The 15184-nt window shown below is 45.1% G+C and overlaps 2 protein-coding genes across 2 annotated transcripts; one reads left to right on the top strand and one right to left on the bottom strand.

Annotated features, from left to right (window-relative positions):
* Nucleotides 1–903: 903 nt before the first annotated feature.
* Nucleotides 904–8570, top strand: LOC132793169 (mucin-19). Its single transcript, XM_060802861.1, has 5 exons — nucleotides 904–1324; nucleotides 2506–6043; nucleotides 7360–7691; nucleotides 7748–7994; nucleotides 8124–8570. The coding sequence occupies exons 1-4, from the start codon at nucleotides 1319–1321 to the stop codon at nucleotides 7991–7993; spliced, it is 4122 nt and encodes a 1373-aa protein (XP_060658844.1). The 5' UTR covers nucleotides 904–1318; the 3' UTR covers nucleotide 7994; nucleotides 8124–8570.
* Nucleotides 8571–9135: 565 nt separating this feature from the next.
* On the bottom strand, nucleotides 9136–15157 carry LOC132793551 (dynactin subunit 1). The gene is made up of 4 exons (XM_060803524.1): nucleotides 14811–15157; nucleotides 13872–14752; nucleotides 11563–13813; nucleotides 9136–10968 (listed from the first exon to the last, which is right to left on the bottom strand). The coding sequence occupies exons 2-4, from the start codon at nucleotides 14313–14315 to the stop codon at nucleotides 9362–9364; spliced, it is 4302 nt and encodes a 1433-aa protein (XP_060659507.1). The 5' UTR covers nucleotides 14316–14752; nucleotides 14811–15157; the 3' UTR covers nucleotides 9136–9361.
* Between the last annotated feature and the right edge of the window lie 27 nt (nucleotides 15158–15184).

Genomic DNA, 15184 nt, shown 5'->3' with positions numbered 1-15184 from the left:
GTGCGTTTTTTGTGCGCGTTTTTAAACGCGTCGATACAAAAGTCACAAAAGTGACCTTAATTGCCAACAAGTCAACACTTGGTCATATCGCAGGCTATTCTATTACTCTTGTTGTATGCAAGTGTGTGTGTATATGGCGCCTTTTATCTAACTAATGCACAATCAAGGCCCCAGGCACGCATAGACAGAGACAAAATTTATTGATAGCGACATTAATACCACAAGTTTTGTAAATTGTTGCTGGCGAGCAAATTGCGTATGAATTTTAAAGTTGGCTGCAATTTTTATTTTTTTATTTTTTTTTTTGCGCCACAGCTACACGCAATGCTTGCGATTAAAATCGAAATCAAATTAAGTCGCTTTAAAAGCATATGCAAAAAATCAAAATAAAAAAAAATAACTTGGCCAACAATGCAGCAGCGGCAGCAGCAGCAACTGAGAGAATTGGCCTGAAGAAAAATACAACAAAACAGAAAAAAGCAACGCACCACGCGCAATTTTATGCTGTATTTTGAGCCGAGGCGTTTGCTATGATCTAATAAAATGCCAGAGCCAAGAGCCCAGATCACTGCGAGAAGGTGGGGCCAATTGCAATGGCAATAGACTACAGATGCTGTTTGCAGGTTGCGAGAGAACAGCTCGAAAACAAAAGAGAATTGCCAGCGAACTGACAACTGCCAACTGAACAAAATCCAAAATACGAACAGTCATCAATTTTTCTTCAGGCAATCAGTCGCTCAGTGCTCGGCACTCTGCTCTGAATTCGACTTCGACTTCGACATCGACTTTGCTTTTCCTAGCGCAGTGCGCAGCAGCAGCCGCAGCAGAAAATATATATTTTCTGCTCGTTTTCTATCGATCCATTTGACTTTGCTTGATGTGCATGTATGTGTGTGTGCGTGAGTTGTATTTATATTGCAATTTTTTTTTTGCTTTGATTTTTCTGTCGCCAAACTGGTGCGTGGCTGCTGCGCATGCGTGTGAGCCAAAACTGACCGAACGTATATAAGCGATTATAGGGCCGGGCTGGCCAACAGTCAGCCGCGTTGCTCTACATCGAGCGAGCGTTGCGTGTGTCGTGTGTGCCGAGAATTTGTTTGACAACACTCGAAATTCGTATCGAATACTTAACGAAATATCAAGTATACGCGCATACTTCGAAAGGACATTCAAATTGTGCCAAAAACAACAAGGATTACAATCACATCGTGTGCATACCGTGAATTTAAGTCAATTTATTATCCATTCACAAGGATTTAGTGCCATTAACTTCATATCACAAGGTGGATTATTTAATCTGTGCAGAATAAGTGAAAACATGAAGGTGGGTCTACGAACTTCGAAGAACTCTCTGAAACACTCAAGCATGGGATTATTTATTTTGTTGTTTGATAACCGAATGTGAAATTTGCTATACCAACCAACACTAAAATGCATAATAAATCAAGATTCACATTTTCTCAAGTACTAAAAATCAATCAAATCAAAGTGCAACTTAAAAGTTTCTTTTATAATGTTGAACACGTAATCCAAATGGGATATTTTAAGAAACGATAGGAAAATAAATTATTTAAAAGTTTATTAGCATATCAAATTAAACAATTATTCAATGAAGTATATAAAAATAGAAATTTCATGACAGTATCATAGTTTAATATATATTCTTATTTAATTAAAATACTTCTTCAAGTATGTAGTTTGGAAAGTGAAATGTGACAAATATTTGTCAAATCAAATTAATTTAATTTATAAACTTATTAAATACATTAAAAAAAATAATTATTGAACTTTAAATTAAGCAACATGTATCAAATTAAATGTGTTGAATATTTTTAATTCTCAAATTACTAAAATCACTACTACACTAAAATGTGAAACTATTTTTTAAAATGGAAAAATAAAAAAGTCCTTAGTTTGCTTTACTATTATATTTTTATTGTAAACTATTTTCACTGTTATTTGCAATCATTTTCTGATGATTTGATAAACCAAAACTAGAATTCGGCAAATTATATTTTTTAATGCAAGTTTATTTTTATTTATTTTATCATCTTATTATTAGTAAAGTACACAAAAAATTATTATCTCAACAACAATTCAACAAGAAGACATTTTTCTTTTGTTTTTAGTTTTCAATTGATTCTAAGAAAAATCTTAAAAATACATCTGTTTCTTAGGCGACTTATTTACTTAGTTAAAAATGAAGTTTTTTCAATTACTATTTCAATATTTTATTTTTATTTTGTATACAAGAATTTCAAATTGGAGTCTGTTAAACAACTAACATATTCATTTATTTTAAATTAATTTCAATCTATTATCAATTTTTTTAATATATTCAAATTTGTTTCTTTTAATTTAATTTCAATCCATAAACTAGTAACTTAAGCTTTAATCTCTTCCTAATGTATTTTAAATCTGCTTTTAATATATTTTATTCCCAAATCATTATTCTTTTGTTTAATATCTAAATATTTGAATCTCTTCAATAACTATTCCCAACAGCTTCATCTTTTTATGCTGCTGAGCCTGGTGCTCAGCTCGGCGCTGGCAAATCCCTCGCCCACAATACCGCCCTGTGTTCATGCGAGTGGTGCCATTGGTTACTCGTATCCAGCGCCAGAAGTCAAGTTCTCCATAACGCCCGGCGTGACCAAGTACACTCAGACACCGGCCACATCCAGCTACTCGGAGAATGGTCACCTACTGCACGCATCCGTTGGCAGCGGCGTCGCATCCTACGAATCCACTGCTGGCTTGGCGGGATACTCACATGGCGGCATCACCCAGATCGACAAGTATGTGGCTCCGGTGCAGAAGTCGCTCTTTACGCCCTCGACCGAGTATGGCGGACCGGGGATTACCTATGCGGATAGATCGCCAGCTGCCAAGTATGCCACAACGGTGCCTTCGGGCATTGAGCTCAAGAGTCTCGTGTCGCCAGCTTTAACCAAGACTGTGCTAACAGCTCCCAAGCTTGAAGCTGCCTATTTGCCAGCGGCAGCACCTGCCTTGACTAAGGTTTCCACCTACTCAACTCCAGGCTACTCTTATAGTCAATCCACGCCAGCCGTCTCCAAGGTGGCCACTTACACCGCACCCTCGGCCAGCAGTGTGCCCTACTTGTCGCCCAAGGTGACCACCAAGGTGGAAACTTACACCTCTCCGGGCTACACTTACTCCAAGGCCACGCCTGGCTTCTCTAAGGTGGAAACCTACAGTTCGCCTGGCTACAGCTACTCGCACTCTTCGCCAGGCATCTCCAAGATTGCCACCTACTCCCCATCGGTTGCCTACGGTGCTCCGGCCATCTCCAAGGTGGCAAGCTATGCTGCCCCCGCTCCCATCTTGACTTCCTCGCTGCTCTCCTCTCACGGCACTGGCTACTCCAGCTCCTATGCGCCTGCGCTCTCCAAGTCCTATCTGCCTGCAGCTCCTGCTCTGGCCACTCCTTACCTCGCTGCCCCCGCCAAGGTGGAGAGCTATGTGGCGCCAGCAGTCGCTAAGATTGCCAGCTATGCTGCTCCAGCTATTTCCACTTATTCGTCAGCTCCTGCTTTGACCAAACTCAACACAAACTATGGTGCAAGTGGCTCTGGCGCCGTTTCCCATCAATATGTCTCCAAGCCCGCCGTGGCCACCTATGCAGCTGCTCCCGCTGTGACCAAGATTGCCAGCTATGCTGCGCCCGCAATCTCCACTTACTCCGCTGCTCCTTCTGTGGCCAAGGTGGCAACTTACAGCCAGGCTGCGGATGTCTCCCATCAGTACATCTCCAAGCCCATTGTGGCTGCTTATCCAGCCAAGGTGGCCAGCTACGCAGCGCCAGCTGTGGCCACTTACTCGACAGCTCCCGCTGTCACTAAGATAGCCACCAGCTATGGCAGCACAGGACATGGCGCTGTCTCCCATCAATACGTCTCAAAGCCAGCTGTGGCAACTGTGGCCAAGACTGTCAGCTATGCTGCTCCTGCTGTTTCTACATACGCCACAGCTCCTGCTATCACCAAGGTGGCCAGCTATGCAGCGCCAGCTATTTCCACTTATTCTGCTGCTCCAGCTATCACTAAAGTGGCCACCAGCTATGGAGCCAGCGGACATGGCGCTGTCTCGCATCAGTATGTCTCGAAGCCAGCTGTGGCCACTTATGCAGCTGCGCCTGCTATTGCCAAGGTTGCCAGCTACGCTGCACCAGCCGTGGCCACTTACTCCACTGCCCCAGCGGTCACCAAGATTGCCAGCTATGCTGCGCCCGCCATCAGCACTTACTCCTCGGCTCCCGCCATCACCAAATTGTCCACTTCGTATGGGGCTTCGGGGCACGGTGCTGTTTCCCATCAGTATGTGTCCAAGCCAGCTGTAGCCAAGATTGCCAGCTATGCTGCACCAGCAATTAGCACTTATTCTGCCGCTCCGGCAATCGCCAAGGTAGCCACCTACAGTCAGGCAGCGGATGTCTCCCATCAATACATCTCGAAGCCCATTGTGGCTGCTTATCCCGCAGCAGCTCCAGTTGTGGCCAAGGTCGCCAGCTATGCTGCTCCTGCTGTTGCCACCTATGCTGCAGCTCCAGCGATCACCAAGGTAGAGACAAGCTATGGCAGCTCTGGACATGGCGCTGTCTCCCATCAATACGTCTCGAAGCCTGCTGTTGCAACTGTGGCAAAGACTGTCAGCTATGCTGCTCCTGCTGTTTCCACCTATGCAACTGCACCCGCCATCACCAAGGTGGCCAGCTATGCAGCCCCCGCAATCTCTACTTATTCAGCAGCACCAGCTATCACTAAAGTGGCCACCAGCTATGGCGCCAGCGGACATGGCGCTGTCTCGCATCAATATGTCTCGAAGCCAGCTGTTTCCTCTTATGCAACTGCACCCGCCATCACCAAGGTGGCTAGCTATGCAGCCCCCGCAATCTCCACTTATTCAGCAGCACCAGCTATCACTAAAGTGGCCACCAGCTATGGCGCCAGCGGACACGGCGCTGTCTCGCATCAGTATGTCTCGAAGCCAGCTGTGACTACTTACGCTGCTGCTCCGGCCATTGCCAAGGTGGCTTCTTATGCCGCTCCAGCTGTTGCCACCTACTCAACAGCACCAGCTATCTCCAAGATTGCCACCTATGCTGCTCCTGCCATCTCCACTTACTCGGCTGCACCAGCTATCACCAAGGTAGCCACCAGCTATGGCAGCACTGGACATGGCGCAGTCTCTCATCAATATGTGTCCAAACCAGCTGTTGCAACTGTGGCCAAGACTGTCAGCTATGCTGCTCCTGCTGTTTCTACTTACGCCACAGCTCCAGCTATTACCAAGGTGTCCAGCTATGCAGCTCCTGCCATTTCCACCTATTCTGCTGCTCCTGCCATCACTAAAGTTGCCACCAGCTATGGAGCAAGTGGCCACGGCGCCGTCTCGCATCAGTACGTGTCCAAGCCAGCTGTGGCTACCTACTCAACTGCTCCAGCTGTGACGAAGATCGCCAGCTATGCCACACCAGCTGTGGCCAGCTATGGAGCCACAATCTCCAAGAGTTATTTGCCTGCTGCGCCTGCAATCGTCGCTGCCCCAGCGCTCACTCCAATTGTCAGCAAAGTGGCAACTGGCTATGCTGCATCTGGTCATGGTGCCGTCTCGCATCAGTATGTGTCCAAGCCAGCGATAGCCACCGTATCCGCTGCTCCAGCTATTGCCACTTATGCTGCTCCAGCTGTCAGCCACATTGCAGCAGCACCTGCCATTAGTCACATTGCTGCGGCACCCGCTATTGGCCACATTGCCACAGCTCCTGCTATTGGAGCTAGCTATGCCAGCTCTGGACACGGAGCCATCTCACATCAATATGTTTCGAAGCCAGCGTTGGCTGCTGTCTCCGCTGCTCCAGCATATCACACTCTTGGCCAGGGCTACTCTGTTGGCAAACTGGGTCTTGGCCTTGGACTTGGCTTCGGCGCATCTGGCCATGGTGCACTCACCAAGCTTACAACGGCACCTGCTGCAGCTCATGGCTATGCCAGCAGCACAGCTTATGGCATCAATTCGGGTAAGTGACATTGTATTACATTTCAGTATGGTAGATTACGCTATTAAAAAGCTCCGTAGTTACAAAATTTTAGTCAAAGCATCATCTACTACTTTATGATGATAGCATGTCCTGAGTTTGCAATTATTTATATTATATGTTTAAAAGCCTAAGAGTCAAACTCATTATTAACAAGTAAGAAAGTTACAGTCGAGTGTGCTCGACTGTGAGATACCCGCTACCCATTTTTAATAAAGGCAAAATATTGCGGTATCATTTTGAAAATATACCGAAAATAGTTTTAAAAAAAAATACTAAAAATATACCAAATGATATGTTTGGTATATCAATATAGTACCGCATTCAAAATATACCATAGACGGCTCAATATACCAGATTGTCAGCCAAAGCAACTAAGACCCCTAGTAAGTAGGCGTTTTTGCCCATACAAAAGTATTTCTTTTATAACTTCGACAATTTTTATCTGATCGCAACCAAATTTTCAGGAATCATAACTACTATAGTTATTATTATATATACCAAAATTTGCAACTCTAGCTTTAAAATTACGCTTGTTATTCGATTTTTTTGATTTGCGGGGGCGGAAGTGGGCGTGGCAAAAATTTGAAACAAACTTGATCTGCGTGCAAACATAACAAATGCTGTCGAAAAAAAATTATAGCTCTATCTCTCGTAATCTCTGAGATCTAGGTGTTCATACGGACAGACGGACGGACACACAGACACACAGACACACAGACGGACAGACGGACATGGCTAGATCGTCTCGGCTGTTGACGCTGATCATGAATATATATACTTTATAGGGTCGGAGATGCCTCCTTTTACCTGTTACATACATTTCCTGTCGGCACAAAGTTATAATACCCTTCTACCCTATGGGTAGCGGGTATAAAAAAATATATACCTTGGTTCTCGTTAAGATAAACATAGATTTATAATGAACACAGAAATATGTAGTATACAAAATCAAATTTATTGAACTTCAAATAAATTTGAAAATAAAAATTGTAAATGTTCTAATTTTGAAAAAGTAAATACTCACAAATTAATGACAAAACTATTTTTAAAAATTGTTTAAAAACTAGGTTTTTGTTGTTGTTAAAGGTGTCAGAGCGAATTATTTAAATTAAAACAAAAATTTAGATTTCTTTTTGGTATTATAAAAGCCTTACAAATAAACGTATTAAGTGTATGAAGCAGTTATTCTATATTGTAAGTTAGAGAATAAACAGCGTGAACGAACCTTTTAAAACTTCTAAAATAGAACCAATTTTTAATAAACAACTTACTTATTGTTGCATACGTACTTACAGGTAAATTAGGCCTGGGAGCAGCAGGTGGACACGATGGCTCTTACTACGGTGCCATATCATTGGGTCACGCTGCTGTGTCGCCAGCCCTCTCCTACCATGGAGCACTGTCTCACGCCGCTGGTGGCCTGGCGCATTTGGGTGGCGCTCCATTGGCCGACTACAGTCTCGGTCATGGCATTGGACAGTTTGGAGCTGGATTCAATCGATATGCGCCCAGCGTATCAGCATTGAGTGCCCACGCCCCACTGTCATCCACAGCTTATCTGAAGTCAGCGCCGGTGGCTCAACATGGGCTGCTCAAGGTGTTGCCAGAGAAGCATCTGGAGCACTTTGTAAGTTCGCAACAAATACCAAAAAGTTTAACGATTACAACTCTGTGATTTGGCAGGATGCTCATCCGCGATATGCCTTCGAGTATGCTGTGAACGATCCTCACACGGGCGATAATAAGCATCAGCGAGAGGAGCGCGATGGCGATGTGGTCAAGGGCGAATACTCTCTGGTGGAGCCCGATGGCAATGTGCGCACCGTCAAGTACTACGCCGACTGGGAGACGGGCTTCCATGCCGAGGTGATCAACAGTCGTGATCAGGGCAAGGTTGTGGCCAAGCGTCAGACGGCGGCCAAGTCGTGAGGTAAACAAACAATACAATTTTGCAAATAGTCACAAAACCACTCACTCCACGCCCAACTCAATCTAACCTCAATCTTTTGCAACTCAACCTAACATCACTCTCCACAATTCCTTTTATCTCCCCATACAGCGTGTATCTTGATCAGTGATTTGTTTTGTTCGCCACGCAACTGTAAATAGCCTACGATTCAATATATTTTTTCTCATTAAACATTAAACGTATTTATGAACAAACTCCGCAATGACAAGAATTAGACAGAAAGAAGAGGGCCGCCATCTTGCACCAGCACGTTCCCCCGTTACCGTTACCGTTATAATTACCGTTATCGTTATCGCTACTCATTATCTCTGTCTTTCTTTTGTGCTCATGTGATAAGCTTTTCCAATTGAACTGCTTGCGCTGCTCTATCCCTCTCTTCTCTCTATCTATCACTCACTCTCACTCCGCCTCACTCATTACATTCACTACACGTTTCCGTAAATGTGTGCGCACACACATACATACATACGTCTATATGTATATATACGTGTATATATTGTGTAAATTGTAAATTGAATAAACGAAAAACATTTTAGAACTTTACTCGGCCGTTTTTTTGGATTTTGCAAAATTAACAAAATATTTTAAAGGTTTCCAAAAGTAAGTGACAATGTAGAGTGGGGGTGCAACATACGTATATGTAATATTGCGTATACGTATAGTTATCATTTTTGGTTTATATAAAATTATGAAAATTTTTATCAAAGTATTTCTCTATTGCAATAACATGACATATTACTATATACAATGTGATGAAGAAATTATAAAACTGATTTTAAAGATCAGAATAAAATATGCTGATGGATAATTTATTTTCAAAATCTGATAATGATTTTTAACAGTTTCTGTAATATATAATTCATTCACGAAGATATTATTCTAATTAATCCACCTGGAACACAGAATTAATATACAATATTTAAAAAATTCTCTATTGAATAATTTGATTTTTGCCGCTATATTCGCAAACGGAGGTATTACAATGTACATACAATGTACATATATCCATCTGACAAAAATTTTCATTTGCAAAGGCAAATATAGGGTAATCTTTAAACTGAATATCCCATTTATACACAGCAATAAATAAACACTCCTTGGCTTAATTTGGCTAAATATTTATTGTACGTACCATAATTTTTCTTAAATAGTGGATTAACACGCAAAATGAAGTGGTAATTGTATAATAGCACTAATACATAATAAGTTGTTGTACTGTTGTAAACGTAAAAAGAAGTTCAAGCAGATAATCACATATACCTTTGTTTTGTTCCTTACTCAACCAAATACGAGTACATCGTGAGTCTAATACTATTTCGAAAGTTGGCCTAAAATGCGCGCCGCAAATCCCCGCTAATGAAGAGGCCAAAGTCCGTTGGCGCAGCCCGATGTGGATGCCGAGAGCAATAGGCATGGAAGATATGTCTCAACAAGCGGCTGCCCTGCAGCTCGATGTGCGATCGCCGCTGCTGAGCACTCTCGCCCAGCTCCAATTGAGCGAGCAGCCACTGATTCTTCAAGCCATGCAGTTGGGCCTCGAGTGAAGTCAGCTGACTGCTGGACTCGGGCTGCGGCACATGCAACGGCTCGAGAGCGGCAAAGCTGCGACACAACTCCGATCCCTGCAACTTAACGCGAATTTGACGTTCCTGCCGCAATGCCTGATGCATCAGATTCAATTCCCGATTCGAGCTACGCGTTGAGCTTGTCACACAGGCGCTATCCACCTGCTGCTGCTGGTGCCAATGCTGCTGAACCTGCTCCAAGCTGTTCAGCTTCTCGGTCAGCGTGTCGAGCGCATGCTGCAACGTTGCCTCCTTCGAGAGGAAGCATTGTTCCAGCTGCTCCACGCCCTCGGCCAGCTGGGTAAGCGTCTGGCAATGATCCTGACTCAGCCGATGCAGCTGCTTCTCGGCCATCTCTTTGCGAACCTGCATCTCGGAGTAATCCTGCTGCTTCAGCTTGGCCGCTAGCTTGAGCGCTTTGATTTCCTTTTCCCGCTCTGCAACTGTCAGCTCCAAGCACTTGACATCTTCGTAGTGACGTTTTACTTGAGCGGCTCGTTGTTGCAGCGTATTGAAGGCAGCATGCCGCACGTACTCGGTGTTGACATCCCGCGGCTCCAGCAGCGTCAACAGCTCCTCCAACTGCTCCTCCAGCAGCTGCATGCAACGCTGACTATACACATCCAATTCCCGCTGCTCCGCCTCCTGGTTGGGCGCGAATTTCGTGTAGTTCAAGCACAGTATGCGCCAGAGCTTCTCGTGTGCAATGCCGCCATTCGACTCCTTGCTGGCTTCTCTCGCCGAGATGCCCAGCATGCTGATGAGTGCTCCCAGCGCCTCGTTGGCCTCCAGAATGCGCTGATAGCGAGCACATTGCATTCCCGTCCAGGCGGCAGCTGTCTTATTGCCACTCATCTTGCGCTGCAACTTCTTCAGCTTCTGCTTGAGCGCACAACTGTGTTCCATCAGCAGCTGCATGCAGTGGAACGATGCAGTCTGCTCGTCGCCCAGCTGTATGATGGTGTGCAACAATCCTGCATTCGCATTCACTGCATCCATGCCCGCCTCGTAGACTTCAATCAGTGCATTATACAGCTGCTGTTCATCGAGTAACTCAACCAATGTCTGTGGCGGCATTAAGTTCTGATGCAGCCCATTGATGTAGTGCAGCACTCGTCGTATCGGCTCACAATTTGTGTGCTCATCCAGCTGACCGGTCTTTAGCAACCGCACAAATTCATCCAGCTGCTGTTCCTGCAGCTCCAGATCACTGCGATAGATTGCTGCATGTGTGCACAGTTCGTAGTCGCAGTGATTGAGACCGTGACGAAACTGTTGCAGCACCAACTGCAGACTCTTCAGCAGATAGATGCACTGCGCCCGGAAGATGTAACGCTGCACCGAGTATCCCTCGAAGATGGCATCGCGACCTGGGGCAAGGAATCAAATTCAAGATTACCTTTAATACCTAATATATTATTAATTAAAATTTGAAACTAAATTTTTGGCAAAGTCATCAAGGAATAATAAGAATGAAATTATATACTTCATTACTCAAGATGGAAAGTATAAACTTATGTAAGTAATCAATCAAAATAAATGAATAATACTATGAAGATTAAGCAATATTAATTGTATCTTATTGTTCTTTCAGTAAAGAAATATACGACCAGATATAAATGTAAACTTTCCGAATAAACACGAATTCTTGTATTCTTATAAAAGAAATTTGCGTATTGCTTACAGAAACTGTATTACATTATATTGAAACTTTAATAAGAAAATTAATATATTCAAAAAACTAACCAAATATCCGGGTAAAATTCAAAAAAATATTTTTAAAAAAATGATTAGAACTGCATGTTGACAATTCAGTTGGCAACATTACTACAAATTTTAGGTGAAACACCAATAAAAATTAACTTTAAATTGCTAATCTCAATAAATTTTAAACGATATTTAGCACATTACAAAAGCTTCGACCAATTCTCAGTTAAACATAATTTGTGGATAATAATGCTTACCGAATTCACAGGCGTTGGGGAACTTCTCGTTGATGGCCTGACAGACAATCTCGAGCTTGTCGTTCATGCGCTCCAGCAGCAGCATGACGAGCACCACATCGTGCTCGCCACCACGCAGCAAAAACTGCTCGGGCACAAAGGCGAGCACATGTTCAAGATGCTGACCCTGCAGACGCAACTCCACAGCCTTGAGCTGTTGTTCCAGAGCACGTCCATATGCCTTGCTCACGCTGAAAATGTGCTGATAGTCCGCCTGGCTCTGCTGCGATGTTTCCTCCTGCTGCGATTCGTTGGCGCTGCTAAAGTCCTCAATCGAAAGCGTGCCACCATCTGTTTTAAGCTGCAGTTGCTCCTGCAGCTGACGCACCAGATCCCTAAATTTGAGTATGGTTACATCGCGATCGTAGAGACTCTCGAGCGCAGCATTCTTTTGCTGCTCCAGTGACTTCACTTGGCCACTCAGCTTGTCTATTTCGTCACGCAAATCGGATTCGAGCTCTTGATTGCTCTCGATGAGCTGCTCTTGGATTTGTTCGAGTGCCTCCAGTTCATTGACCTCATCCTCCAACAGCTTGACACGCTCCTCCAGCTCCAGCTTCAGTGTGGCCAGCTGTGTGACCATCGACTCAGCGCCAAGCGAAGCATCCACCTGCTCTTTGAGATCCATCATCTGCAGCTCCATTTGATCGACACGTCGACTCTGCAACTCTTTAATGCTCTTCAACTCGTTAATCTCCGAGTGCTTGGTCTCCAGATCCTTGTGCGTACGCTGTGCCAGCTGCTTCTCATGGGCCAAAGTGTCTCGCAGTCTAACCACAGTCTCGCGCAATCGCTGATTATATTGCTCCAAGCGCAGGAACTCGCCAGTTGTCTGCAGCGTTGTCACATTAGTCGATTGCTTCTCATTCTTCGCCAAGTGCTGACCCTCGTTATGCTCCTCCTGCTCAGCTCGCAGTATCTCTAGATCGAGGCTGAGCTCATCATTGCGCTCTTGCGCCATTTCCATTTCCATTTGCAGCGTTTCCAGCCTCTCCTCCGCCATTTCCTTATCCAGCGTCAACAACTCTATGCTCTCGGCCACATCGTCCAATTCGCGTTTGTATTTGAGAGCAGTTTCCTGTGCCTCGCGTTGCTCGTGGCGACAACGTTGCAATTCGCGTTGCAACAACACCTGCTGCTGCATAATCTGTGACTTGAACTCTTGCAGCTGTTCGTTGTGGATCTTGATGCGTTCCAGCTCGAGCAGTTTCAGTTTATCCTCGCTCTTCTGCACACGCAACAATTGCAACTCCTCGCGTAGTTGTCGCTGCTCCGGGTTGTCCACAGGTGGCGCCACTGTGCTAGGCGTGCGCAGTGCCGGCCCGAGCGTAAACTGCGGACGCAGTATCTCCAAAAAGCCGGGCTCCACAAACGCAGCCGGTGTCACACGCTTCACGCTGCCGCTGCTCGTTGGACTCATGCTCGTCTTGCTGCGCTTGGGGGCCAGTGCAACGGGCACTGGCATCGCCAGCGTTAGCTGTGCCGTCGAGCTCTGTGCTTGCGCCGTTGTGGGCTTCGGTTGACTGATGCGCGTCGGTCGCAGCTGTGTGTAGGATGTGGAGCGCCGCTGGTTGCAGGTCAAAGGAGGCGCTCGCAAAGTAGAGGGTTGAGCAGCAACCACAGTGGAGTCAACTGCTGCTAGCGCCTTGGTTGCAGGCGTGGCAACGTCAGCTGTTGCTTGAGCAGCCATTTGAGTAGAGTTGGGCGCATTTGCAGCTGTTGTTGTTGCTGTGGTAGGAGCCATTAATGCTGTAGTTGCAGTTGAAGCTGTAATTGAAGCTGTTGATGCTGCTGATGTCACTGATGTTGCTGTGACTGTTGCTGGCGCTGTTGCCGGTGATACTGTTGCTGTTTCTGATACTGCTGCTGTTGTTGGCGTCGTCTGTGCATTGGGAGCAGTTACTGCTCTAGGGGTTGAAGCGTCAATTGTAGCTGTAACTGCAGTTAAAGTTGCATTACTAACTGCTGTTGCTGTTGCTTTTGTTACTGATGTTGCTGCTGCTCCTTGTGTTATATTCTTCGCTTCTATGGTCGTCACTTTGGACTCCTGATGGGTCTCCAAAGTGTCGCGTAGGCGTTTAGTCTGTGACTGTGCCGATGGCTGCGTGGAAGTCACCCATGTCTTGGAAGTAGTCAGAGCAAATGTCGACTTCTCCGGCAGCTTTCTTAAGGCACGACCACCACTCGAGCCGCTGGCCTCCCTAGAGTTATCCTGTTAAGTCATGTTAATCAATATTACCAAAAATCAAAGCAGACATTCCATGACTCACCTGCTCATCGCTGCTCGCTTGTCGACTGTTGCTTCGGCTCCTGCTACTGCTGCTGCTGCTCAGCCTGACTTTGCTCACATCTCGCTGCATAATGTCGTTGTTGTTATTGCAAATATTATTCTCCAGCTGCTGCTGTTTCTTGTATTTCACTTTCGTTTGCTGCTGCTGCTGCTGCTGCTGTTCAGTGTGTTGCGGCCCTAGCAGTTGCAGATGTTGGGCACGCACAAAGATACCACAGTTGGGGGCACACTTGAAGTAGGTGCTGCCATTAACGGTGCCATTGTTCTTGCCCCTTGGCTCATCGAGCACAACGCCAAACCATTGACCGCCAGCGAATTTCGTGCGTCCCACATAGGCAACCCGTCCAACACTCTGGCCAAGTTGATTCTTACCCGTCACTTGTACACGCTGGCCAAGTTTCGGTTGAGCTGTTGACATATTCATGCGAGAGCTTACGTCATCTTGTGTTGCCTTCTTTTTGGCTTTTTATCGAGCGAACGTTGGCGTGTTTAATCCCAGTTAACGGGGCGACTAACTTAATTTTCAGCAGCAGTTGCAAGTGCAAAAAAAAACCGATGCGTTCGTCATCCATCCGTGACTCCACCCCAGCTGCTTCGACTATTCAACAGCGGTGGCAGCTACGGCGCAGAATCGTAGTGGTGGTGGTTGCAAGCTCCGAGCACGTGCAATTGAATTTCGAATTTTGTGGCGGGGTATATGCAATTTATATGTTATTTGTTGCTGCTAACGAACTCTTGTTATCTTCGTTGTTGTACGTTTCTATTTTTCAGTTTACGTCTCGTGCTACTCTCAACATAGCGAAAATCTTCCTCCTTCAATATAGCTACCAGCACTTCGGCATGATTCTCAGTCATTTGAGACTTTGCAAATGTAATAGAAAATAAATCTGTAATCTTTTTCTTGGAACACTAAACTTACCGGCTCATCCGTCGATCGCTCAAATTCGTGCTCTAGCATATTCAGCAAATTATCGGTTAAATTTGCGGCGGGTTCTTGGCTTATTAATAAGTTGGAATTACTTGGTTCATTCTCTGGCGCCGTCAATGGAGCCGATTCGGCATTAACCAGCTGTATTCTTGATTTGTTAATGGGTCGCAAATCTTCGTTGACATCTCGATGGCAATACGGACACTTTGCCAATAACCCTCAAAGGTTCAGACATAATTACTTTGTGATGTTCACGCTCAGAAAATATAGCTTTTAGATAGTATTGTTGTCATATGAATGTGAGTTAGCTTTGTATATTATTGAACCGATAAAGCATATATTATATGAGCCTGCTGTGACATTAC

The sequence above is a fragment of the Drosophila nasuta genome, chromosome 3 (assembly GCF_023558535.2).
Source record: "Drosophila nasuta strain 15112-1781.00 chromosome 3, ASM2355853v1, whole genome shotgun sequence".
NCBI classification, from domain to species: Eukaryota; Metazoa; Arthropoda; class Insecta; order Diptera; family Drosophilidae; genus Drosophila; species Drosophila nasuta.
Note: the sequence above shows the minus strand (reverse complement) of the source record. Positions and strands in the feature narration are given on the sequence as shown.

Coding starts and splice junctions, on each gene's coding strand:
- LOC132793169 (XM_060802861.1), top strand. Junction 6,044..7,359: donor AGCTTATGGCATCAATTCGG/GTAAGTGACATT, acceptor ACGTACTTACAG/GTAAATTAGGCCTGGGAGCA. Junction 7,692..7,747: donor AGAAGCATCTGGAGCACTTT/GTAAGTTCGCAA, acceptor GTGATTTGGCAG/GATGCTCATCCGCGATATGC.
- LOC132793551 (XM_060803524.1), bottom strand. CDS start 14,315: ATGAATATGTCAACAGCTCAACCGAAACTTGGCCAGCGTGTACAAGTG. Junction 13,814..13,871: donor AAGCGAGCAGCGATGAGCAG/GTGAGTCATGGA, acceptor ATGACTTAACAG/GATAACTCTAGGGAGGCCAG. Junction 10,969..11,562: donor CCCCAACGCCTGTGAATTCG/GTAAGCATTATT, acceptor TCCTTGCCCCAG/GTCGCGATGCCATCTTCGAG.